Source organism: Littorina saxatilis, linkage group LG4 (genome assembly GCF_037325665.1).
Source record: "Littorina saxatilis isolate snail1 linkage group LG4, US_GU_Lsax_2.0, whole genome shotgun sequence".
NCBI classification, from domain to species: Eukaryota; Metazoa; Mollusca; class Gastropoda; order Littorinimorpha; family Littorinidae; genus Littorina; species Littorina saxatilis.
The window spans coordinates 8939194-8963290 of record NC_090248.1 but is presented as its reverse complement, the minus strand read 5'-3'; the positions used below and the strand labels follow the sequence as shown (position 1 = coordinate 8963290).

At 40.9% G+C, this 24097-nt stretch overlaps 2 protein-coding genes across 5 annotated transcripts in view; one reads left to right on the top strand and one right to left on the bottom strand.

Annotated features, from left to right (window-relative positions):
- The window catches only part of LOC138963913 (early endosome antigen 1-like), a 51269-nt gene extending 45035 nt beyond the window's left edge, over nucleotides 1-6234 (bottom strand). For 2 of the 3 annotated variants that reach the window (XM_070335768.1, XM_070335769.1), the window contains exons 1-6: nucleotides 6099-6234; nucleotides 4763-4864; nucleotides 3783-3893; nucleotides 2925-3016; nucleotides 984-1020; nucleotides 527-590 (exon numbers count right to left, since the gene is read on the bottom strand). In XM_070335768.1, the coding sequence (XP_070191869.1) occupies nucleotides 527-590; nucleotides 984-1020; nucleotides 2925-3016; nucleotides 3783-3893; nucleotides 4763-4864; nucleotides 6099-6149 (457 nt within the window). In that variant the 5' untranslated portion in view covers nucleotides 6150-6234. The remainder of the gene's footprint in view (nucleotides 1-526; nucleotides 591-983; nucleotides 1021-2924; nucleotides 3017-3782; nucleotides 3894-4762; nucleotides 4865-6098) is intronic. The other variant, XM_070335770.1, reaches the window with a different exon arrangement.
- A 37-nt stretch (nucleotides 6235-6271) lies between these two features.
- Nucleotides 6272-24097, top strand: part of LOC138963912 (dihydrolipoyl dehydrogenase, mitochondrial-like) — an 18739-nt gene continuing 913 nt past the window's right edge. The window contains exons 1-14 of one of the 2 annotated variants that reach the window (XM_070335767.1): nucleotides 6272-6365; nucleotides 6854-6923; nucleotides 9370-9452; nucleotides 9746-9884; nucleotides 10455-10555; nucleotides 11393-11536; nucleotides 12283-12384; nucleotides 13491-13712; nucleotides 16753-16889; nucleotides 18079-18140; nucleotides 19330-19457; nucleotides 20029-20166; nucleotides 22566-22655; nucleotides 23862-24097. The exon at nucleotides 23862-24097 is cut by the window's right edge and continues 913 nt beyond it. In XM_070335767.1, coding sequence (XP_070191868.1) covers nucleotides 6324-6365; nucleotides 6854-6923; nucleotides 9370-9452; nucleotides 9746-9884; nucleotides 10455-10555; nucleotides 11393-11536; nucleotides 12283-12384; nucleotides 13491-13712; nucleotides 16753-16889; nucleotides 18079-18140; nucleotides 19330-19457; nucleotides 20029-20166; nucleotides 22566-22655; nucleotides 23862-23927 — 1524 coding nt within the window. In that variant the 5' untranslated portion in view covers nucleotides 6272-6323 and the 3' untranslated portion in view covers nucleotides 23928-24097. Of the gene's footprint in view, nucleotides 6366-6853; nucleotides 7575-9369; nucleotides 9453-9745; nucleotides 9885-10454; nucleotides 10556-11392; nucleotides 11537-12282; nucleotides 12385-13490; nucleotides 13713-16752; nucleotides 16890-18078; nucleotides 18141-19329; nucleotides 19458-20028; nucleotides 20167-22565; nucleotides 22656-23861 lie in introns of both variants that reach the window. The other variant, XM_070335766.1, reaches the window with a different exon arrangement.

The window sequence follows — 24097 nt, the reverse complement described above, 5'->3', positions numbered from 1 at the left end:
TTGTAAGCACCCAGTTTTTCAGATGATCTGTACAGGTTTCGAATTAAAAAGGTATTATTTGTTGGAAGAAACAAAATTGCAAAGGGTGGGGGAGGGGTGTATAGAGAAAGATATGCAGAGAAATAGACAGAGATTGAGAGCGACAGAGAGACAGAGAGAGAGTGAGAGCGACAGAGAGACAGACAGAGATTGAGAGCGACAGAGAGACAGACATAACTCTAAAGAAAGAACAGCCTCAAATACTTGCGTGAGTGAGTGAGTACTGTGACCTGTCTGGAACGCAAGTTCTTTTATCTAGGATAATAAATGTTAGGGGGCATGAATAACACGGTGCAAACCTACACGCCAAAGTTGAATTTACAGCAGTAATCATATCCACATTGCTTTCAAGACTTACAATTTACAGCAGTAATCATATCCACATTGCTTTCAAGACTTACAATTTACAGCAGTAATCATATCCACATTGCTTTCAAGACTTACAATTTACAGCAGTAATCATATCCACATTGCTTCGAAGACTTACACAGTGTACGGCTCTCCTCAGATCCTCTTAGCTGGTGCTGTAAAAGCTCAAGTTCTGCCTTTGCCTGGGATGAGAACAAAACAACTTTGAGCAAATTTCACATCACCTTCTTCAAAAAACAAAACAAATCATAACACATGATGTCTTCCTACGAGTACACTATAGATTTTAATTTAATAATGACCCTTTCTTTGATCTTATTTTGGTTAGCTGTAACATGCTTTGAACAAGTGACTAAAAGTAAATGCCATGAATACCTTGCCATGAATTTGAAAAACAACAACAACCACACAATACATAAGTAATTTCAACCATTTCCCGTGGATATGACGAACATTCCCACAATCATGTCACTAATTTCTAATGCAGCAGCAAAGCAACATTAGACTCATATCACCTTGTCTGTCTTCAGATCTATATGTATGTTTGTGTACTCAAACATTGTCTTCATCTTTACCTCAGGACTTGGCCCCCCTCCACTGATATCTCCAGTACTGAAACAAAAATACACATAGAGAAAAATAAATCTCAATTTTTTTTCTTCGCAAAAGACAAAGCAACCCCTGTTAAAAGAAAAATTAATATAATTTACTGACCAAGAAAACCAAAAAATAAAAAAACTTGTGACTGACCGGCCATTGTTCCTGCCAGAGACTTGGAAAATTTTCTAAGCTGAGTCCATTATAAAAATACGTATCTTAAGTGTTTGTCTGCCTGGCCCCTTAAAAGACCAGCGGGTCAAAGTAGCTGTGATTACAATGTTTAAAATATTTTGTCACAAATTAACCCTTACACTGGTGCAATTCTGTAACACATGTTACATAGCCAGTGGTGAATTAACAGAGAAAAATAACAAAATACGGTCATATTGGTTTTCGCATCCATGGGAGGTAATCGGAACTGACCAAACAGACTGAGCCAGTAGCGCGACATATGTCGTGACAACCAGGTGACAGTATACGTAAAGTAGCGCGACATATGTTGCGACAACCAGCCTAAGGGTTAAACGTTCCAATATCTTATCATTCTTGTGTTTTGATCCAGGAAAACCATGGTTTTTAGTCATATCAAAGGCAGAAAGACAGAATGAAAGAAGAAAAAAGTGTTGATTGTTTTAATGAAGTCAAATGGGAAAACAAACAGATACAGTAGTACCCCCCCACCCCCCCTTTTTAAGACCCCCAACTTAACACTTTCGCGACGGGACACTGATAAATCAGTACCAGCGCTGACACGCCCATGGACGGGACGCGCATTTTTCAGTACCAGCCATAGAGGGTACACGACTCGTGATTGCTTCCCGGTTTTTGAAGCTTGCAAATAAATTGAGTTGTTTCCCTTGATACACTTGGCGTCCCCTTCTGCCATTTGCAAATCCGCCTGATTTGTGTGCGTTTTTGAGGGAAAAAAATGAATCAAAGGCGAGCCTTGTCTCGGGAGGAGATTCTCCGGATGTTGGACTTAGAGGATCCCGTAGAGCATGATTCGGACGTATCGTTTTCGCCTCACGAAAACGATACAAGCAGTGAGAGTGAGGAAGAAACAGTCCCGTTGTTGCTAGTACGATTCGGCAAACTACACGTGGTTGGCGGTGATACTGCTAGACGAACATGTATCTCGGAATCGTGCAGGAGCTATGGGGGCGTGGCAGCACTGATAACAATGGATTGCTGGAGCCTTCAAATCCTTTTGGAATTGTCCATAGGTGTACAGTTGGTACTTTGTTGTGAAAATGTGACTTATATTCAATATGGATTACCTAGACATCATTTGGTGAGTGTTAGATCTACAGTTTTGTTTCATTTGAGTCAGGATGCTGTGAGTGAATGCGTGATTTGCTTGTTTTTTTCTTTGTACTGTCTCCTTATTTCTGTGTACAATGTTAACAATATTTCAGCTAATTCATAGGTTTTACACCTTGTTTGGTTATAACATTATTTATGATACTTTCTGTTAAAAAATAACTTTTAAAAAAAGCAGTAGAAAATAAAACACACACAAAAAAACACAAATTATCCCCCTTTCACCCCCCTTTGCTAAAACAAATCGCGTGACAAACTTATAAATAGCACGACTGAACTGGGCATCCATTTTTGAATTAGTACACAAAATTTGGTGGTGATTGGACTTAATTCAAGCTTGCTAGACAGATTTCTTTACAGTTACTGATTTTTGGGAAGTTTCTTGGTGGCAAGCTTGGGCAGGCAGGACGTAAACGCCGTGGCAGTGCTAGTCACAATAGTGTTAAGACTCCATCCCTTTAAGACCCTTTTTTCTCAGACTTTTTGTTCATTGCCTTTGCAAATTTACCCCCATTTTAAGACTCCCTCCGTTTTAAGACCTCATTTTCTAAGATTTTTGGGGGTCTTACAAGGGGAGTTCCACTGTACCCACTTACCCGCCGTTTTGCATAGAACAGGTTTCGTAGTGAGCCTGAAGATCCTCTGCGTTGGCCAGTGACATCTTACACATGGGGCACAAAAATCCCTCCTGCAAGCAAAACATCACAACATGCATGTACTTTCACATAAAATTCAAATCAAGCCCTAAATGCACACTTACCAAAGTTCAAAAAAATGTATAAGCAATACACTTTACAATTATTTTGTTTGAAACATGTACATTTCATGAAATAATTACATATTTCTGCTTCAAAATCTACACCCCATCAGTAGCAGCTTCAATTAAATACTTTCATCTTTTTTATGTACAAAGTGCAAACTTTGCAGAGACATTTTTTAAGTGGAAAAGGATACACAACCTCACATGAAGCTGAATGAATTTTTTCACAAACTTCTCATCAGAGAGGACTTGCAATGAACAGACATACATGTAATTACACCCACAAATCTGCTCGTCCAGATAAGCATTCTTGCCGTTACTTTTGAAATGTACAGAGCATCGCAAAGCCTGCATACTGCAGGCAACACAACAGGTATCTCTTTATTAGGCCAAACAAAACTATATGTTGGTTTAGGGTAACCCGACCGACCCTAAAACATTTTTTCATTTCTTAAAAAAACAAAAACAACTTTTGGCACATTTTGCAAACCATACCGAGACTAAGGGAAGTAACCTTCTTTAAACTAGACTAAATCTTAAAAAAATAAAATTAAAATAAATAAATAAAAAGCCGACCTACTGACCCTATCTTTTTTGGTCACGTTACCCTAAACCAACATATATTTTTGTTTGGCCTTACCTTGTGTTGAAGACCACCCACTTAGTGAATGACACATTCGCTTGTTTTACCCACCCCTTGAACATCAGTGTCGGCGGTACTTCCGCCTGCGGCATGTTCCTCGAAGTGGACTTGCAGGGCCTGGGCTGTGGGCATGTTCTTCATACACTGGGGGCACAGGAACCCCTGTCAAACAAGCACTGGTATTATAGTAAGGGATACTCCTCCGAAAGCGGCGTATGGCTGCCTAAATGGCGGGGTAAGAACGGTCATACACGTAAAATTCCACTCGTGCAAAAACACGAGTGTACGTGGGAGTTTCAGCCCACGAACGCAGAAGAAGAAGAAGAGTAAGGGATATATCACAGAAGCAACACTTAAATTTCCATGAAATTTGATGAAGTCGATGACATCGCCAAATGCTAAAATATCGCTGAGTTAATGTATACCGCTGCTGGCATAGTGATATCTGCCAATCTGACTCATGTCTTTTGCTTTGCTGTTTGCTGTAAAACTGCAAATTCAAAAACAAGACTCAAATTATTGGATGTAAAGTGGGGGTAAAAGCAAGTTATTAGGTGCAAATGCTATTGGTTAGGTTGGTTGGTGCTGAGGACAAAAGACATTCTACATGGTGTTTGTGGGTATAGTCCTGGTTGTACACATGGATGGTTCTCAACATTACTTGAATTCAGCCCAGACACATGAAATATTTATCAGTGCCTATATCATACAGTCATTGTAGAAATACTCAAATATTTGCAAGTCTGTTATACTTATACATCATCAAACTTCATCAAAGCATGCAACAGTGCCCCTTACCTCTAGGCCCATCACACACAAACTTCTACAATCATAAACGAGGCTTAGGGCTGAACATGATGACAAAAACAATTTTTCTGGACACTCTTAAACAAACTGCAACAGTCGATTAATCATCATCAATTTACTTGACATTCTAGCATTAGCAAACAAATAAAGCAACAGCTGTATTAATCATCATCAGCCATCAGACAGTACATGTATGTATACATGTAAAAGCTACAACTCATCACCTCTGCCTCGCTGACATCTTCAGGCTGGGAGCTGCTGGATTTGAGGAGGCCAGCAAAAGGGAGACGACTGCTGCCAGAGGTAGGGCTGGTGGGAGACTCGGACTGTGGGAAGCAGCCAGTAGGTCAGTGCATTGATTCAAGGGTAGCAGGGTTCAAAGAATTGTGCATTGGGGATAGTATTATTCAAACCAACTAATTCTTTTATTAATATAAGCGTCGATTTTGAAAGATTTTTGCACAAATCTAATAAAAAAGATTCATAATATTGATAATACAAACATTAATTCTTTTACGTTTCTTTTACTTCTTATTCTCTTGATGTGACTGATATTTAACACTGTGCATGAAACACACTTTTATTTGAGAAAAAAATCATCTGTACAACCAACATCATGTAACTATATATATCTTCTGTTACTTGTACCTTCCTCGATTCTGCAAGTACAGTGACAATAACATTATGCCTTTGAAGTTCTTGAAATTAATTACTGGTTCAATATTTCAATTTCGATCAGCTCTGCCAAAAAAGTAAAGCAATGTAAAATAAGTTAAAATAAAATTGAAACAAAGCCTATAATTACCTGAATCACATTTTAGAGTGAGGAAATTGCCGTTTTTCATACCCCTCTTCCCCTAACACACACATACATGTACATATATACATTCATCTTTCTGAGCTCACTCTCACTCTCAGTCTCAGGGACTGTAACTTGTAAGGGATCATATTTGGGATGGCACAATAATACGGGTAACAGAAGCATCAAGGTAGCTCCTTTGTTGCAACATAAAGGAAAATTTTGCATGGGAAGGGAAATACAGGTACAGGTAACAGGAAACACTCTAAATGAATACATGTGGTTTGGGAAAGCTGAGATGGGAAGGAAGTGAAGCCGGTACATGGAGTATAGGCGGACCTAAAATACATTTTGCATTTAGACTTAGTATTCCAGAAGGGATAACCTGATCCTTTTTGTTCGGAGTATGAGACAGTTTCAATGTTACTCTGCTTTTGTACACACACAGCACACCAAGACTTTTTAAGTTGCCAAGATCGAGTAAGTCTCCCCTATCCTGTGAGTTCTACAAATATTATTAGTATTACTGACGTTGAGTCTGAACTCAAACACAATTTCGCCTTCACGGGGTAGTGTAAAAACCGGGTAAAAACCCATAGAACCGACGGGCTACACAGTGGAGGGTATGTATCCTGTTGCTACTCGTCAACTTTCAAAAAAGACCAAGTGGTGCATCGACGTTAAGAGGTGGGTCGGCCTACTTTGCAAAACTATGCATTATAATTGATCCATTATTACAAACATTCTGTTGAGTCACATACCTTCGTATCTTTTACCTGTCCCGCATCTTTCTTGCGCAACCTTCGTAACATTGTGCTTTGAGGTTTTGGACTGATCAAACCAAAAACAACTGCCTGTTAGATTGTCAACACTGCCAGAACGCCCATGTCTCCGAAACAGGAAGTACACACAACTTGTGTTGCGCATGAGCCAATCAGCCGGCTGCTATCCCAACTTCCGATTTCAATGTCAGGGCCCTGAAAGTCATGTTGGCCACATCGTTATTCCGTGTTTCGCTTGCTCTGAAGGTTTGTTCACTGTCAAAACAAGATTTGTGCAAGGATTACGCTACCACTGTTGCAGTGTCAAAGTTTCATGACGATCAGATGTTCCTTGCGGGAATAGTTAACGTGTTTGCATAACATGGAACCGCGGCCGTCAGTTATAAATGACGTTGAATAATGAGTTCTAAACGCTTCTGAATTTTATTTGACAACTGCTCTGTAAATAATTTTCTCACGTTAATTTTGAAAAAAGTAATGAAATTGTTTTCTGGAACATTTCCATGGCTGCCCAAAACCATAAAATCAAAAGAACTTTCTTTTTCAGTTTAATTAAATACATGTCCCAAACAAGAAACCTGTCTAATATTTGTATTTTGTGTTGGTGTAAAACCATAAAATCAAAAGAACTTTCTTTTTCAGTTTATACATGTCCCAAACAAGAAACCTGCCTAATATTTATTTTTTGTCATTTGTGAAATGAGTATTTATAAACTATTAATTCCATGTTTCAGGGCAATGGAGCGTCTTCCAGTCGGCAGAGTCTTGCAACACTGTATGCATCAGCCAGAAATTATTCAAGCGGTGAGAATGAAAAAGATCTGGAAGCAATTGAAAGAAAAAGTGAACTAGAAAGAATAAGAGCTGCACAAAGCATAGTCATTAAGCCTTATCTCGTAGAATGTTTAGAGTACTGGAAGATAAGAGATAACGATGGAGTAATGCACCATCATTTCGATTGCTATGAGAAACATCTCGAAGATCTAACAAAGCAGCCTGCAGAAGAGCCGGGGAAAGTGAATCTTATAATAACTAAAGCTGACGATGTTATTCGTAAAGAAGAACAGCCAGACTTTAACATTACCGGCTACCTGTGGAGATGCCTGTTGAACTGGAACTGGGAGAATCTCAATCGCAAGGTCAAGGACAAGGCTATGCCAAAGGATAGTAATAACAATAACGCCAGCGTAGAGTATGAGTATGACAATAGGGACCTTGAGATGATGCTTGAAGCAAGCAAGAAAAAGCATTCAGGCGCAGACCAGCAGACAATGGATAAGAACAGGAGTGTGAAGGAGGTGATGGCAGCCAGGCCTAGTCAAGTGACTCAGGCCAGGGAGAGTAAAGCCGCTGTGATGAGGGCAGACGAAGCCAATACAAAGCAGGCTAAACAAGTCATTGTGACAAAGCCAAACGAAGTTGTTGCAAAGAGGCCCAAACAAGCCATTTGGCAAGGTTGATTGTTGTTCTGACATAAAGCTTTTGTGTACATATTCTTAAGTGTCTTTGGTTCCTGTGTGCTTCTGCATCTTTGTTACGCACATTTTCAGCCTGTTATTTTTCTGCTCTGAGTTGATTTCGCGTGCTTGGATCCATACATATGCAGCTTTTGTAATACAGCCAAGATGATGTAAGTTTCATCCAAAAATGTATGAGTTCAGGAAAATGTTTTGCTATGATATTTTTACTTCTGCACCGACTTAAATTTGTTTTTTTAATTGAAGGCTTATTGTTTCGAATGCTGTTTTGGCCCAAGTGTTTTATGTGAGAGAATGTATTGTTAGCTTTGATAATTTGTTAAAAATGTTGGTGTTTTTGGCAACTCAAGCATGCATGCATGAATGTGTCCCTCTAATGTCCCTCTGTGGCAGACAAACAGAAGCTAGATCTGATAGTTTTTGTAATGGTATAGTATACAGTCTGTTTTTCTGCATGTTTTTTTTAATATGTTTTATTTTATTTTAATTTGCACATTTGATATTATATCTTTCCCGTGTGTACGTTTTTTGAATAGCTAAATTTGCTGCTCTCCTCCTCAGTGATGTAAGATGTATATATATATTGTTGATACAATACGATCAGAAACCTTTTTTAAAGGCGCAATATTTGAATTTAATAGACCAAATAGTCTTTTTTTGTTCAGCCTCACGCACTGTCCTCCTTTCCTCTGCTTAGTTGTAGTTGTATAGCCTGATCTGTGTGTAAATACAGTGATACCAGTGATGAAATAACACCTTTGGGATCAGCCGAATGTGACTAGCTTAGATTGCAGCTGTGTTTCTTTCAATTTCATGACTAGTATACTTTGGTTAATAAAAAGAAAGCAGAAATTTTCCTTTATTGGAAAAATGCTTTCTGTATAGAGCGACCTGACATGATATGATATGATATGATATGTTGACAGACTGGTACTTAGGCTGTTGAGCCTTTGTCTGATCTTTTGATCAGTTGCTATCCTAGCCTAACTTTGGGCTAGGTAACCTACACGATCTTTTGACCGTGGCCTATTCATGGGAGGTACCACTGCAGAAGGATACAAAAAATACCAAAACGAGTGTACAACCGGCTTTGTTTCATGACTGGAGAATTTAAGTTTTATGGATTACTTTTGAACTGAACAAGTGTGACTCACAGAGGGTATAGATAAAGGGGCTTTGTTCTGTGTGTGAAAGGATTTAAAAAAAAGTGACACCAAAGCATTAGCCAGCTTTATTTCATTAGTGGAAATTTAAAGGTTTATGGATACCTTTTGAACTGAACAAGTGTGACTCACAGAGGGTAGATAAAGGGGCTTTGTTCTGTGTACAACTGCAGGTGTATAGTGTACCCCAATTTGCTCCTTTTGCACAGAGGGACTGGCTTTCGATATTGAAAGAGATGAAAGAAACGGGCAAAGAAGAAAAAAGAAGGGGATCAGGGGATTATAAGTTTATGAATTGTGATGTTGCCTTCAAAACAAAAATCACTAGTCTGACATCATGAAGATAATCGCAATACACTGTATCTTTCAAATGAAGAATTGCCTTCATTTTATTTTTAAAGGAAAATTGCTTGAATAATGTAGTGTGTCCTTGCTTCTGGATTAAAGTTTGTCATGCCTACTAGTATTATTAGTATGCACTGAAATCTTCTTTGGTATTTAACAAAAACTAGTGCAGAGATTCCTTTAATTTTATTTTTATATTTATATTTTTTACGTTTTATTTCTTCGATATTTTCCATGCTTGACGTTGTTCTCTGTCTTGTTCAGGGGGTGACACAGACTTGGTGGTGATTGGCTCTGGGCCTGGCGGCTATGTAGCTTCAATCAAAGCAGCACAGCTGGGAATGAAGGTGAGAATCGATCATGAATGCTAAATATTAGTGAGGGGAGCTTGTTTTAAACTTTTGGCATGTCTGGTGAAAAGTGTAAAAAAAAAAAAAAAAATCTTCAGAAGTGTAAATGGGAAAACAGAGGTTTTTGCAGCCCAGGAAATTTGTGTTTATATAACAAGATTGACAATGTCATGTTCTTTTATATATTTTTTTTATTCAATTTATTTTTTTATTTCACTTTGTACTCTGTGCTTGTAAATTCTTACAGGTATGGTTGACTCACAATTTTGAATGTGCTTTTTGTTTTACAGACAGTATGTGTGGAGAAGAACGAAACGCTAGGGGGGACATGCCTGAACGTGGGGTGCATCCCCTCCAAAGCTCTCCTCAACAACTCGCACCTCTACCACATGGCACACGACAAAGACCTGGAAGCAAGAGGCATTGAGTGTCAGTAGATCTATACTCTTCTCCACTCTCTCTTGCATTTTGCATTGCAGACATGTTTACTACAGTGGGAGACCCCCAATTAAGACTGCCTCTGTTTAAGACCCTGTTTTCTCAGACTTTTTGGAGGCTTAAGAAGGGGGGTTCCACTGCACTATATATATACTTTTTTTCTATTACATTCGGTTGGACCTTCTGGAGCAGTAGATGTTGAACTTGAAGCATATTGCATGTTTATTAGGTGAGGTGGTGATCCTTGTGAAGTCATGAGCTGGGAACAGATATGATTTTCCAGAGGTGTCAGTGTTATAAGTCGGATCACTTCATGTAAATGCAATCAAGCAGGATAAGGCAACGCTCCAGTTTTGTCACATTAAATTAAACTGCTGAAATGTTTGCATTCGCTTTTGTTTTATAATCGCTTAAGTTTTATGCACTAACATTCTCCAAAGTTTTGTATCCTCAGTTCCTTCTTTATGACCTGTCGCTCTGCAACTTCCATGACATGTCGCTACTTTAACTACAGCTTGAACTAAAATTGAATGACATGCATGACTTGTGTTTAACGTACAGTTGACGGCCTGAGGCTGAACCTTGACAAGATGATGGAAGTCAAACGCAACGCTGTCAAGGCGCTCACCGGCGGCATCGCTCACCTCTTCAAGAAGAACACTGTGAGTCTCGGTTCTTGTTGATACTGTCCAGAAGTTTTCCCTCTCCCCCTTTTCTGTTACAATAAAGAGATGAGTTCAGATGAAGAAGTGCGCTGATGTTGATGGTGGTTTTCTTTGTAACATCTATGTCTACAATTCATTCAGGGCATGCTTATAAGTTGTGTTACTTTGTTTCAGTCTGTGTATCGTTTCATTGTTTGCGATTAAAGTACAGCAACAAAAAACTTTTGAAGACCTAAACAAATCTGAGAAAGTTAAGTCTTGAAAAGGAGGGAGTCACACCATGGGTGCAAATTAACACAGGTTATGAATAGATAATCTGAAAAACTAAAGTCTTATTCCTCTTAAAAAGGGGGGAGTCTTAAACGGGGTCCTTAAAGGGGGGTTGACTGTAATCCCAAAGGTCTGCTTGCATGCACTCCAAGAATGGACTTTCTCAATTTACTGACAACCGGCACGGTTGGCCTAGTGGTAAGGCGTCCGCCCCGTGATCGGGAGGTCGTGGGTTCGAACCCCGGCCGGGTCATACCTAAGACTTTAAAATTGGCAATCTAGTGGCTGCTCCGCCTGGCGTCTGGCATTATGGGGTTAGTGCTAGGACTGGTTGGTCCGGTGTCAGAATAATATGACTGGGTGAGACATGAAGCCTGTGCTGCGACTTCTGTCTTGTGTGTGTGGCGCACGTTATATGTCAAAGCAGCACCGCCCTGATATGGCCCTTCGTGTTCGGCTGGGCGTTAAGCAAACAAACAAACAAACAAATTCACTGACAGGAAACAGTGGCTGGCTCATTACTTCTATGAATCTTACATTACAGTTTCTTAACCTTCTTTGCAGGTCACACACGTGCCGGGCTTTGGGCGAATCTCAGGTCCAAATGAAGTCACGGTCACGAAGAGTGATGGCAGCGAAGAAAAAATACCCACAAAAAACATTTTGCTTGCTACAGGATCTGAAGTCACGCCATTCCCTGGTATCGATGTAAGTAGGAATGCCTGTGTGTTGGTTTGAACGACTCTGTATGTTTGCATAGAGTTAGTGTTATAAGAGTTTTCACCACATGCCATCATACATATAATCATAGACCAAATAGCCTGGACCGCCAACTCGTCACGTGACCCTTCGAGGTTACGACGCTCGACTTTCAGGGGTGCTTGGTGTCCGGTTTGAAAGGCCAGCGATTCGAAGACAGTGAAAAGAAAGCACGCTCCAGTTATTTGTGACAATGGGAGGTGACAATGAACTGGATTTTCCAAAACTCCAAACTAAGCTTAACAAAACTCATCGAAAAACATGTTTCATAAATTATGCACTTTAGCTGAGTTTATTTTAGCATTTTCAGAACTTACCTCGGCAACTTCGTCCATGTTTACAATCGACACCGGATATGACATCCCCCTGATTTCTGAAAGGCCATGTAAGCGTAGGTTCCTAAATGCGAGAGGCCGCTACCTCGTAATAGAGAGAAAGAGCGGAGAGAGAGCTAGTTGGCGGTCCAGGATAAATGGTCTATGATATAATGCATTCCTGGTGGACTCAGTTCGCCTGATGCTTTAAAACAAATGATTGTTTCCCTTTACTCACTGAAGTGTTTTTCTTGCAGAGCAAAAGACAAAGATAAACTTATGACCAGACCTTTATTTGTAAGATAGGGACCTTCGCATTGTTCAAAATGGGAACTGTTTCATTTTACGTACAGACATTCATTATTTTTATAATTGTTTCAGATTGACGAGAAGACTGTTGTTTCATCCACGGGTGCTTTATCTCTTGACAAAGTCCCCGAGAAACTGATTGTCATTGGCGCCGGCGTTATAGGTGTAGAATTGGTGAGTCTACCCATGGCTTCTCCCTTTTTGACTCACATGCGAAGCAAAAGTGAGTCTATGTACTCACCCGAGTCGTCCGTCCGTCCGTCCGTCCCGGCGTCCGTCCGTCCGGAAAACTTTAACGTTGGATATTTCTTGGACACTATTCAGTCTATCAGTACCAAATTTGGCAAGATGGTGTATGATGACAAGGCCCCAAAAAACATACATAGCATCTTGACCTTGCTTCAAGGTCAAGGTCGCAGGGGCCATAAATGTTGTCTAAAAAACAGCTATTTTTCACATTTTCTCAAGTTTTTGAGATTCAATACCTCACCTATATATGATATATAAGGCAAAGTAAGCCCCATCTTTTGATACCAGTTTGGTTTACCTTGCTTCAAGGTCAAGGTCACAGGAGCTCTTCAAAGTTGGATTGTATACATATTTTGAAGTGACCTTGACCCTGAACTATGGAAGATAACTGTTTCAAACTTAAAAATTATGTGGGGCACATGTTATGCTTTCATCATGAGACACATTTGGTCACATATGATCAAGGTCAAGGTCACTTTGACCCTTATGAAATGTGACCAAAATAAGGTAGTGAACCACTAAAAGTGACCATATCTCATGGTAGAAAGAGCCAATAAGCACCATTGTACTTCCTATGTCTTGAATTAACAGCTTTGTGTTGCATGACCTTGGATGACCTTGACCTTGGGTCAAGGTCACATGTATTTTGGTAGGAAAAATGTGTAAAGCAGTTCTTAGTGTATGTCATTGCTAGGTTTAGCTGAAGGTCAAGGTCATGTAAAGGTCAAGGTCAAGCATGTGAGTCGTATGGGCTTTGCCCTTCTTGTTTTTCTTCTTTTTTTTCTTCTGGGTTCAAGTCAGTTCTGGGAAAAGTGTAATTTGTGTGTGCCTGTGTTAAATATTGGTTTTAGGTTTCATCTCGGCAATGCTGTATTTTATGGCAATCTTTCTACTGGACATGATTATTTACGGGTCATATTGGGTTCATCATTGGGTAAATCAAAAAATGAAGGATCTTCAACAGATGACATTAGAATATGGGTACAGTATCTTTGAGCTAAGAATCAGACTCCATCCTGTGCGTTGTGCAGGGTTCAGTGTGGAAGCGCCTGGGCTCGGAGGTGACCTGCGTTGAGTTTCTGGGTCACGTAGGCGGCCTGGGCATCGACATGGAGGTGGCCAAGAACTTCCAGCGCAGCCTCACCAAGCAGGGCATCAAATTCAAGCTCAACACCAAGGTTATGTCCGCTAGCCGGGACGGCTCCAACATCAAAGTTGCCACGGAGGGCGCCAAGGACGGCAAGAAAGCAGATGTGAGAGGAACAGATTGTGTTGGCTTGTTGAAAGGGATTGTGTTTGTGGTTGAGGGTGGGGGAAGGAGGGGAGGTGGGGCAGTCAGAAATTGCTTGAAAGGAATGCAAAGATAGAAAATGGGAGAGGAACAGATTGTGTTGGCTTGTTGGAAGGGATTGTGGGGTGGGGGTCGGGGGAAGGAGGGGAGGTGGGGCAGTCAGAAATTGGTTAAAAGGAATGCAAAGATAGAAAATGGGAGAGGAACAAATTCTATTGTGTTTTTGGAAGGGATTGTGTGTGTCGGGGAGGAGAGGGGGTACAGAATACAAAAAAAAAGGTTTGGAGGAAGGCAGAGATAGAAAGAGATGATGCCATGGCGAGGTGGGTTGGGGTGGGGGAATACAACAGGAAACAAGAGGCGAAGCCTTCAAGGCTCACGTAAGAAATCGACAAACAGTAACACAAACTCAATCACTCCGTCACACATACACACACACACACACAGTAAGCATAGGTGAAACTGTGCAAGAAAGCGAGACCCTGGATCTGCCAACTAGTCTCAGCCCGCTCACAATAACAATGACCGAGACTTTCAGTAATTCCTTTGCGTGACGTCTAACCCTCTTACGTCATAATGTGACGTCTTCAAATAGTTTCTATCACACACGTCAAACACTTTTGACCGAGACGTAATCTTCTTATGCGAGCTTTATCCATAGACTCGGAAATGTTAAAGTTTCTATCACACACACACACACACACGCACGCATGCACAGACAGACAAAGTTTATCATCGCATAGGCTACACTTACGTGAGCCAAAAAGCAGCTTGGAATGCGTGTGTCCGAATGATGGTCATCACCTTTATTTTAAGATTCCCTCCCTTTTGAGACCTGATTTTATCCACATAAGTGGGGTTCCACTGTATTCTCATGTAACTGCACCGTAGTCTGGTTTTTTTTGGTTTAAACATAAGTTTATTTTAACAAAGGTTACAATCATGACATGTATACAAAGTTCACAGAAACAGCAACAAGCTAGAAGCTTAATATAGTGGTGTTCCTGCATGACAGTACAACATAAGGCGGTAACGGCTGAAAAATTTGTCTCAATAAACCAAATCTATTAATAACGTAATGAACGTTGCATAATGATGATAAAGAAAGACAGTAAAGGAAGGAAGGAGGGAAAGAAGATGAATAAAAGAAGAGGGATGGGTAGGAGATGTGCAGAAGTTAAAGTTGTTGTCCGGCTTGTAGAGCATTTATTCTGATTTACCCAAAGCGGCCTGAACGTTTAATGAGCGAGTGTACGGTGGAAAAATTTTCCTGCTCAAATCTGAGGAATACTGTCTGTCTCCGTTTAAAAGGTGGGGGAGGTGAATTATGTGATTGGGGAGGGTACAGTTTAAATGAAAAGCAAGCAAACATGTTTTTTATATTTAGTCAAGTTTTGACTAAATATTTTAACATCGAGGGGGAATCGAAACGAGGGTCGTGGTGTATGTGCGTGTGTGCGTGTGTGCGTGTGTGTGTGTGTGTGTGTAGAGCGATTCAGACTAAACTACTGGAACGATCTTTATGAAATTTGACATGAGAGTTCCTGGGTATGAAATCCCCGAACGTTTTTTTCATTTTTTTGATAAATGTCTTTGATGACGTCATATCCGGCTTTTCGTGAAAGTTGAGGCGGCACTGTCACGCTCTCATTTTTCAACCAAATTGGTTGAAATTTTGGTCAAGTAATCTTCGACGAAGCCCGGACTTCGGTATTGCATTTCAGCTTGGTGGCTTAAAAATTAATTAATGACTTTGGTCATTAAAAATCTGAAAATTGTAAAAAAAAATAAAAATTTATAAAACGATCCAAATTTACGTTCATCTTATTCTCCATCATTTGCTGATTCCAAAAACATATAAATATGTTATATTCGGATTAAAAACAAGCTCTGAAAATTAAATATATAAAAATTATTATCAAAATTAAATTGTCGAAATCAATTTAAAAACACTTTCATCTTATTCCTTGTCGGTTCCTGATTCCAAAAACATATAGATATGATATGTTTGGATTAAAAACACGCTCAGAAAGTTAAAACAAAGAGAGGTACAGAAAAGCGTGCTATCCTTCTTAGCGCAACTACTACCCCGCTCTTCTTGTCAATTTCACTGCCTTTGCCATGAGCGGTGGACTGACGATGCTACGAGTATACGGTCTTGCTGAAAAATGGCATTGCGTTCAGTTTCATTCTGTGAGTTCGACAGCTACTTGACTAAATATTGTATTTTCGCCTTACGCGACTTGTTGACTCACATGCGAAGCAAAAGTGAGTCTATGTACTCACCCGAGTCGTCCGTCCGTCCGTCCGTCCGGAAAACTTTAACGTTGGATATTTCTTGGACACTATTCAGTCTATCAGTACCAAATTTGGCAAGATGGTGTATGATGACAAGGCCCCAAAAAACATACATAGCATCTTGACCTTGCTTCAAGGTCAAGGTCGCAGGGGCCATAAATGTTGCCTAAAAAACAGCTATTTTTCACATTTTTCCCATTTTCTCTGAAGTTTTTGAGATTCAATACCTCACCTATATATGATATATAGGGCAAAGTAAGCCCCATCTTTTGATACCAGTTTGGTTTACCTTGCTTCAAGGTCAAGGTCACAGGAGCTCTTCAAAGTTGGATTGTATACATATTTTGAAGTGACCTTGACCCTGAACTATGGAAGATAACTGTTTCAAACTTAAAAATTATGTGGGGCACATGTTATGTTTTCATCATGAGACACATTTGGTCACATATGATCAAGGTCAAGGTCACTTTGACCCTTATAAAATGTGACCAAAATAAGGTAGTGAACCACTAAAAGTGACCATATCTCATGGTAGAAAGAGCCAATAAGCACCATTGTACTTCCTATGTCTTGAATTAACAGCTTTGTGTTGCATGACCTTGGATGACCTTGACCTTGGGTCAAGGTCACATGTATTTTGGTAGGAAAAATGTGTAAAGCATGTGAGTCGTATGGGCTTTGCCCTTCTTGTTTTTTCCCTTCAGCTTGACTGCGATGTACTGCTGGTGTGCATCGGGCGTCGTCCATTCACAGAGAAACTGGGTCTGGACAGTGTGGGTCTGCAGCTGGACAACAGGGGACGTGTCCAGGTCAACTCTCGCTTCCAGACCACAGTGCCTAGGTCAGTGACAGTGTGTGTGTGTGGTGTGCGTGCATGCATGCTTGTGTGTGTGTGTGTGTGTGTGTGTGTGTGTGTGTGTGTGTGTGCGTGCGTGCGTGCGTGCATTTGGGTGGGTGGGTGCATGTTTGTCTGTGTGTGGTGTGGGTGGGTGAGTGTATGCATGCATGCGTGTTTATCTGTTTGTGGGTGGGTGTATATATGTGTGTGTGTGCCTGCTTAATTCTGAAAAAGATGAATGTTACAAGCGAAATAATTCTTATCGCCCACCCATGCATGGTACTCGTGCAGCTACCAAAATGGAATATAACCACATGTATGAGTTTTCACTCATCATGGGCTTATTTTTGACTCACATGCGAAGCAAAAGTGAGTCTATGTACTCACCCGAGTCGTCCGTCCGTCCGTCCGTCCGTCCGTCCGTCCGTCCGTCCGTCCGTCCGGACGTCCGTCCGTCCGGAAAACTTTAACGTTGGATATTTCTTGGACACTATTCAGTCTATCAGTACCAAATTTGGCAAGATGGTGTATGATGACAAGGCCCCAAAAAACATACATAGCATCTTGACCTTGCGTCAAGGTCAAGGTCGCAGGGGCCATAAATGTTGCCTAAAAAACAGCTATTTTTCACATTTTTCCCATTTTCTCTGAAGTTTTTGAGATTGAATACCTCACCTATATATGATATATAGGGCAAAGTAAGCCCCATCTTTTGATACCAGTTTGGTTTACCTTGCTTCAAGGTCAAGGTCACAGGAGCTCTACAAAGTTGGATTGTATACATATTTTGAAGTGACCTTGACCCTGAACTATGGAAGATAACTGTTTCAAACTTAAAAATTATGTGGGGCACATGTTATGCTTTCATCATGAGACACATTTGGTCACATATGATCAAGGTCAAGGTCACTTTGACCCTTATGAAATGTGACCAAAATAAGGTAGTGAACCACTAAAAGTGAACATATCTCATAGTAGAAAGAGCCAATAAGCACCATTGTACTTCCTATGTCTTGAATTAACAGCTTTGTGTTGCATGACCTTGGATGACCTTGACCTTGGTCAAGGTCACATGTATTTTGGTTGGAAAAATGTGTAAAGCATGTGAGTCGTATGGGCTTTGCCCTTCTTGTTACTTTTTTCAATTCCCATGCCTGAGTTTGCTTGTTGCTGACTTGTGTTGTTGTTGCAGTATTTATGCCATTGGTGACGTGATCCAGGGTCCCATGTTGGCTCACAAGGCAGAGGATGAAGGTGAATCAAATCAGCATGAACCGTTCCAGTGTAACACACAATTTCACATTTAGATTAACGTCTGATGAAGCTTGTCTGTTTCATATGAGGGAAAGAGATAAGATAATACATGATTAGATTAGATGCATGAACACTGTCAAAGGTAGGCGAAGGATCATAGAACGGATAGATAGACAGAGTGAGCATGCAAGTTAGCATACATGAGAAAGGGTGTCCAGTTTATTGCTGAACTTTCCCATGTACTACAAGCATTACAATTAATATGTTGCTGATATGTTGAAGTCACCAAGACAAACTTCCTTCTTAAAATTCTTTCTCACTTCCTCGGGAGACTTGCAGAAGAAGTGACAGAATTTTTACTTGATGCCATATTATTCGCATTATGAATCTTTTTTGAAATTTTGACATCAGAGATTTTACTTGAAAGAAGAGGGTCAAAAAGAGATGTCTTCGTTATTTTTGAGTCACTTGAGAAAAAGTGACTCTATGTAATCGGTCAGTGTTAGTCTGTCCGGCCAGCCGGCCGGCCGGCCGGCCGTCCGTAGACACCACCTTAACGTTGGACTTTTCTCGGAAACTATCAAAGCGATCGGGCTCATATTTTGTTTAGTCGTGACCTCCAATGACCTCTACACTTTAACGATGGTTTCGTTGACCTTTGACCTTTTTCAAGGTCACAGGTCAGCGTCAAAGGAAAAATTAGACATTTTATATCTTTGACAAAGTTCATCGGATGTGATTGAAACTTTGTAGGATTATTCTTTACATCAAAGTATTTACATCTGTAGCCTTTTACGAACGTTATCAGAAAAACAAGGGAGATAACTAGCCTTTTCTGTTCGGCAACACACAACTTAACGTTGGGCTTTTCTCGGAAACTATAAAAGTGACCGGGCTCAAATTTTATGTGAACGTGACTCATTGTGTTGTGAATAGCAATTTCTTCCTGTCCATCTGATGCCTCATATAATATTCAGAACTGCGAAAGTGACTCGATCGAGCGTTTGCTCTTCTTGTTTTTAATTGATATCGTATGTCTTTTGTCTTTTCGAAATTTTGGCGTCAGAGATTGCACTTTGAAGGATAGGGTTAAAACGAGACGTCTTGGTTATTTTCAATGGATATTGTTAGTCTTTAGCCACGGATAATGCTGGAGTTGTTGAAGAAAAGTGTGACCTTGTGTGTGCAGGGATAATCTGTGTGGAGGGCATGGCAGGAGGGGCAGTGCACATTGACTACAACTGCGTCCCCTCCGTCATCTACACCCACCCCGAGGTGGCCTGGGTGGGCAAGACAGAGGAACAACTCAAAGAGGAGGTCAGTATCCGCTTGCCTGTACCACTGTTTGTGTGTTGTGTGTTCCACATGTCCACTCATTCACCATGAAATTGGCCTTGTATGATTCTAGGCAATCTGTGAAAATACAGATGAAGACTGACATTGTCTGGATGAATACAGTCGAACCTTCCTTTTAACTCATTGTCTCCCAGGTACGGATATATCCGTACGCACTCATATGGCTCTATCTGACCAGATTCGGATATATCCGCTCAGACTGTTAGCTTCAGTTGGTTCCTGTAACGTCCATCTAACGCCTGCATTCCAGCGTGTTGATACACAGTTACTACACAGTTACTACAATTCTGAGTGACCACAAAAAAACCAATTGGTCAACATAGGCGGGATAGAAAGTGTTAAGACCTGGCGTTCTTGAGAATGGCTGATAATGAATCAATGGCAAAACAGTTGTGGTTGCAGTATACTATATTTATAGACAGCCTCCACATTGACAACAAAGTGGGTATCTTATACCGTAAAGTAATAACATAAAAAGATATTTAAAGTATGAAATTGTTATGTAATCTTGTGTGTGTTTGTGTGAACACAGGGTGTAGAGTACAACGTGGGCATCTTCCCCATGTTGGCCAACAGCCGTGCCAAGTGCAACAACGACACTGACGGCCTCGTCAAGATCCTGGGCGACAAGAAGACAGACCGCCTTCTGGGAGCGCACATCATCGGATCTGTGAGTGTTATGGTTATCACTTCCAACTTAAAAGTAGTCTTCAAAGTGTATGTCTTTGTTTGAAGCGACTGTGTTCTGGGGGCATCCATCATCGGATCTGTGTGTTGGGGTTTTACACTACTGTAAGGCCAAAACAAAAAATAGGTCTGTTTACGGTAACATAGGCCAAAAAAATAGGGTCGGTAGGTCGGGATTTTTTTTTATTTTTTTTATTTTTTTCCCCCAAAAAACCATATTTTTACGTTATTTTGCCAAAAAAACAAGATTTTTTTTTTTTCCCCAAATGCCAAAAAAAAGTCTAGGGTCGCGCGAAAAAACTAGGGTCGGTCGGGTTACCGTAAACAGACTTTTTTTTTTTTTGCCTAATGTTTGGTTGTCATTCACGTTTCTCGCTTCACATGGACGCTCATGCAGTTAGTTTGGGGTTCTACGCTGGTGGGTCTCTTATGCACTAGCGTACCAGTTTTATGTGTATTTGAGGCGGGGTTTTTCTGTGCTTTGTAAAGTAGCTGTTAGACTGTGTGCCATTGTTCTCTCCTGGGCCCCTTTGTTTACTCTCCTTCATCAGTTGGATGAAAATAAGATACATATATACATGAGGGAACGTGAGTTTGGCACACAAAAGAATTGCAAAAAAACGTTGTGCAGTCAGTGATTCATGATTTAAAAGGCTGTGACTTTCAATCTTAGTGCAAATTGTTGTGATATGTTGCTGCTAATAGACAAACTCCCAAAATAACTGTTGGGTTGGTATGGGTTGTGACAGAGTGAATACTATTAAATGAGTCAGACTTTTCCACCAGGCCAGTCATTAAACACTGACTGACTGACTATTAGGGTTTAACGTCCTCTTAGACCAACTGGTCTATATTGGGACAGGTATTGGTAATACGCTGAAGATATGGTGTGATACTTTGATTCGAACAAGCCCGCTGTGGCTATCTTCTTCGACACACCAGCATTGGGTTTGTCTCGTCAAAGTATCGAAATACGATCATGATAATCAGAGACGAGAGATGATGCATGCGTGTCTTCATGTTTTCCAAGCCCTGAGACTTTCGCTGTGAACGTGGGATCTTTTTCGTGCGCATGTGTGCACACGGGGGTGTTCGGACACCGAAGAGAGTCTGCACAAAGTTGACTCCGAGAAATAAATCTCTCGCCGAACGTGGGGATCGAACCCACGCTGATAGCGACCAACTGGCTACAAAGCCAGCGCGCTACCAACTGAGCTACGTCCCCGCCCTCATTAAACACGTCAACAAGGAGAACATGTAGAGAACTTTCCTCACTACAGTAGAACTCCCCCTTACCCACCCCTCTTTTTACCACTACTCCCTTTTTACCACCCATTTTGCCACCACGGATGCATTTTACTATATAATGAACCCCCGGTGGGCGACTCACTCCAAAACGCGACTTACCACCAAGCTTTTTGGGATGATTTACGACTTTTGCGCACATTTCGAGCAGACAAAAACACAACATGGCGGCTCTCGCTCCTCCAACTATCGCGAGACGAAAAAAAACCAAAATCTCGCACGCGCGAGATCCTAATACATCCGGTTTTTCTCTCTACGCTATCTTGTCAGTTTTCCCACGACTTGTTGACAAACAAAGATTCGCGAAAGAAAGAGAAAAGCACCAACTCTTGAGTAGAGAGCTAAAGTAATCGAGCGAAATGGCAATCCGCGGCGACTTCCTTAGGAGTCGGGAAGACGCAAATCCGGCCTGTGTATCGTCAAGGAGAAGGACTCGGTGTTATTGAGATGGCGAGAAGGTTAGCGAAGCAAAAGTACGCAAAGAGAAGTGCCTGTACGAAAACCTCAACAATCGTGTATGGGACAAGTTTAGCGATGCAAGGCGAAGAAACATTCCTGTGAGCGGAAACATGATTCGGGAGAAAAGTCGTTATGCTTTCTATCGAGTTAGGACATACGGATTTCAGTGGTTGCGCCACAATGTCAAATGTGCTTCAGCCTTCACTCAGAGGGGAGCGAACATTACGCCATGAGTAAATTTTCTTTGAAATTTAAGTTAAAGTTGTTCTGCTGTAATGTGTTTGGGTGTGTGTGTGTGTGTTGATATGACAGTAAACTGGAACTGTGTGTTTGTGTGTAAACATGACAGTACATCACAGTACGTACACTGCAACCAAATCATTCAAAAGTGTATAGCTCACCATACATTGCACAGCAATTTGTTAGCGAAAATTGAGGGCGAAAATTGAGGGCGAAAATTGAGGGCCATTCACGCTTTGACAACCCATGCAAATTCGACAGAGTTATTCCGGAGTTTGTTTATTGGAGAAAAAAAATAGCAAAAAACGCCCTGAAGAAAGTCACGAGTGAATGTACATCGATCAAGCTGTGACAATGTGTGTGTTTGATTGCCAACAGGTGGCTGGAGAGTTGATTAACGAAGCTGCCTTGGCACTGGAGTATGGAGCTTCATGTGAGGATATCGCCCGCGTCTGTCACGCTCATCCCGTAAGTGTGGAGTGTGTGTTGCGTGTGTGTGCATGCATACATACATACATACATAAGTGTGAGAGCGCATGGATGCATTAGTAATTTAAAAACCTGATATTAATTGGGCAAAATCGTCTTTGCAAAGTCTACTTCACATCACAACAAAAGTTATATTACAGCGTACAAGGTGGGAGGAGGCTAAAAATATTAGGCTGTTTTGCACATATGAATAGATTCATACTTGAGACATGCATGTACTATCAGGCATAACAGTCTTCCTCCTTTTTGAGGAATTTCTCCTTTGGAACCTCTGTAGGTGTCCATGTTGGATATGAAAAATGTACACATTTAATTGATTTTGAAGCTGTACAGTATGTAATACTCCTCATGTGTAGAACAATTTCCCTGGGTCTCTTACATCAGGGTTAACTCACTCCCTACGAACCACTGCTATCGCAGTGGTCCCATGCACACCACTTCCCCACGAACCACTGCGATAGCAGTGTTTGACCTTTGGATTTTTTTAGCTCAATGACGTCAATTTTTGTACGAAAATAGAGAGGCTGGCTCTCAAGTTTAACCAATCGTCTGCAAATTACCAAGCTAGTTTCACTTCTGTCTGCTGTAGAACGATGACGCGAGGTTTGATTTCGTACTCGCTGGCTTTGTGCAAATTTGCATAACAACAATGGCGTCTACCAGTACGACACGTGCTGAAACACTGCCACGTGCTGAAACACTGCTATCGCAGTGGTTCGTGGGGAAGTGGTGTGCATGGGACCACTGCGATAGCAGTGGTTCGTAGTGAGTGAGTAAACCACGCGAATTTGAAGTGATGGCCCTGCGTTCAGCGTAATTTTGATGCCAGAAAAATGGTTATTTATATCCCCCACCTAAATCAGCTATTTTCTAAGTAAAACACTTGAAACTTTGCACTGAAGGGCATCAACATATCAACAGTAAACCCTGAAAGTTTCAAATATCTGTGTTGAGTACTTCTTTAGTAATGATTTTTTTACTAACTAATACAAATGGCCAGTATACAGTGGAAAGCATAGGAAAAATCGCACAGTAGGGAGTTAAGAAAAAATGATAACAGTTTCTAAATTTTGTTTTGTCTGGGAAGTGGGCAAACTGTATTTCTTTCTTTTTGACCATTTTGTATTCTCATGTCTGTACTTGATGTCTCTGGACTGACTGTCTTGTTTCTCTTGTCTCTTGCAGACTGTTTCAGAAGCATTCAGGGAAGCCAACATTGCTGCATCTTTCGGCAAACCCATCAACTTCTGATCACCTGTTCCTCAGACATTTGTAAAGTGTTTCATTGCATCAGTGTGATTCGTGCGTCAGGGTGGATAGCGCAAAGAGTAGCTAGCCACAACACAGACCAGCATAGAGACTTTTCACTGAGTCTTGTCACTGCAGCTGATTTCCTAGCAACCAATTCTGAAAGGAGTTAC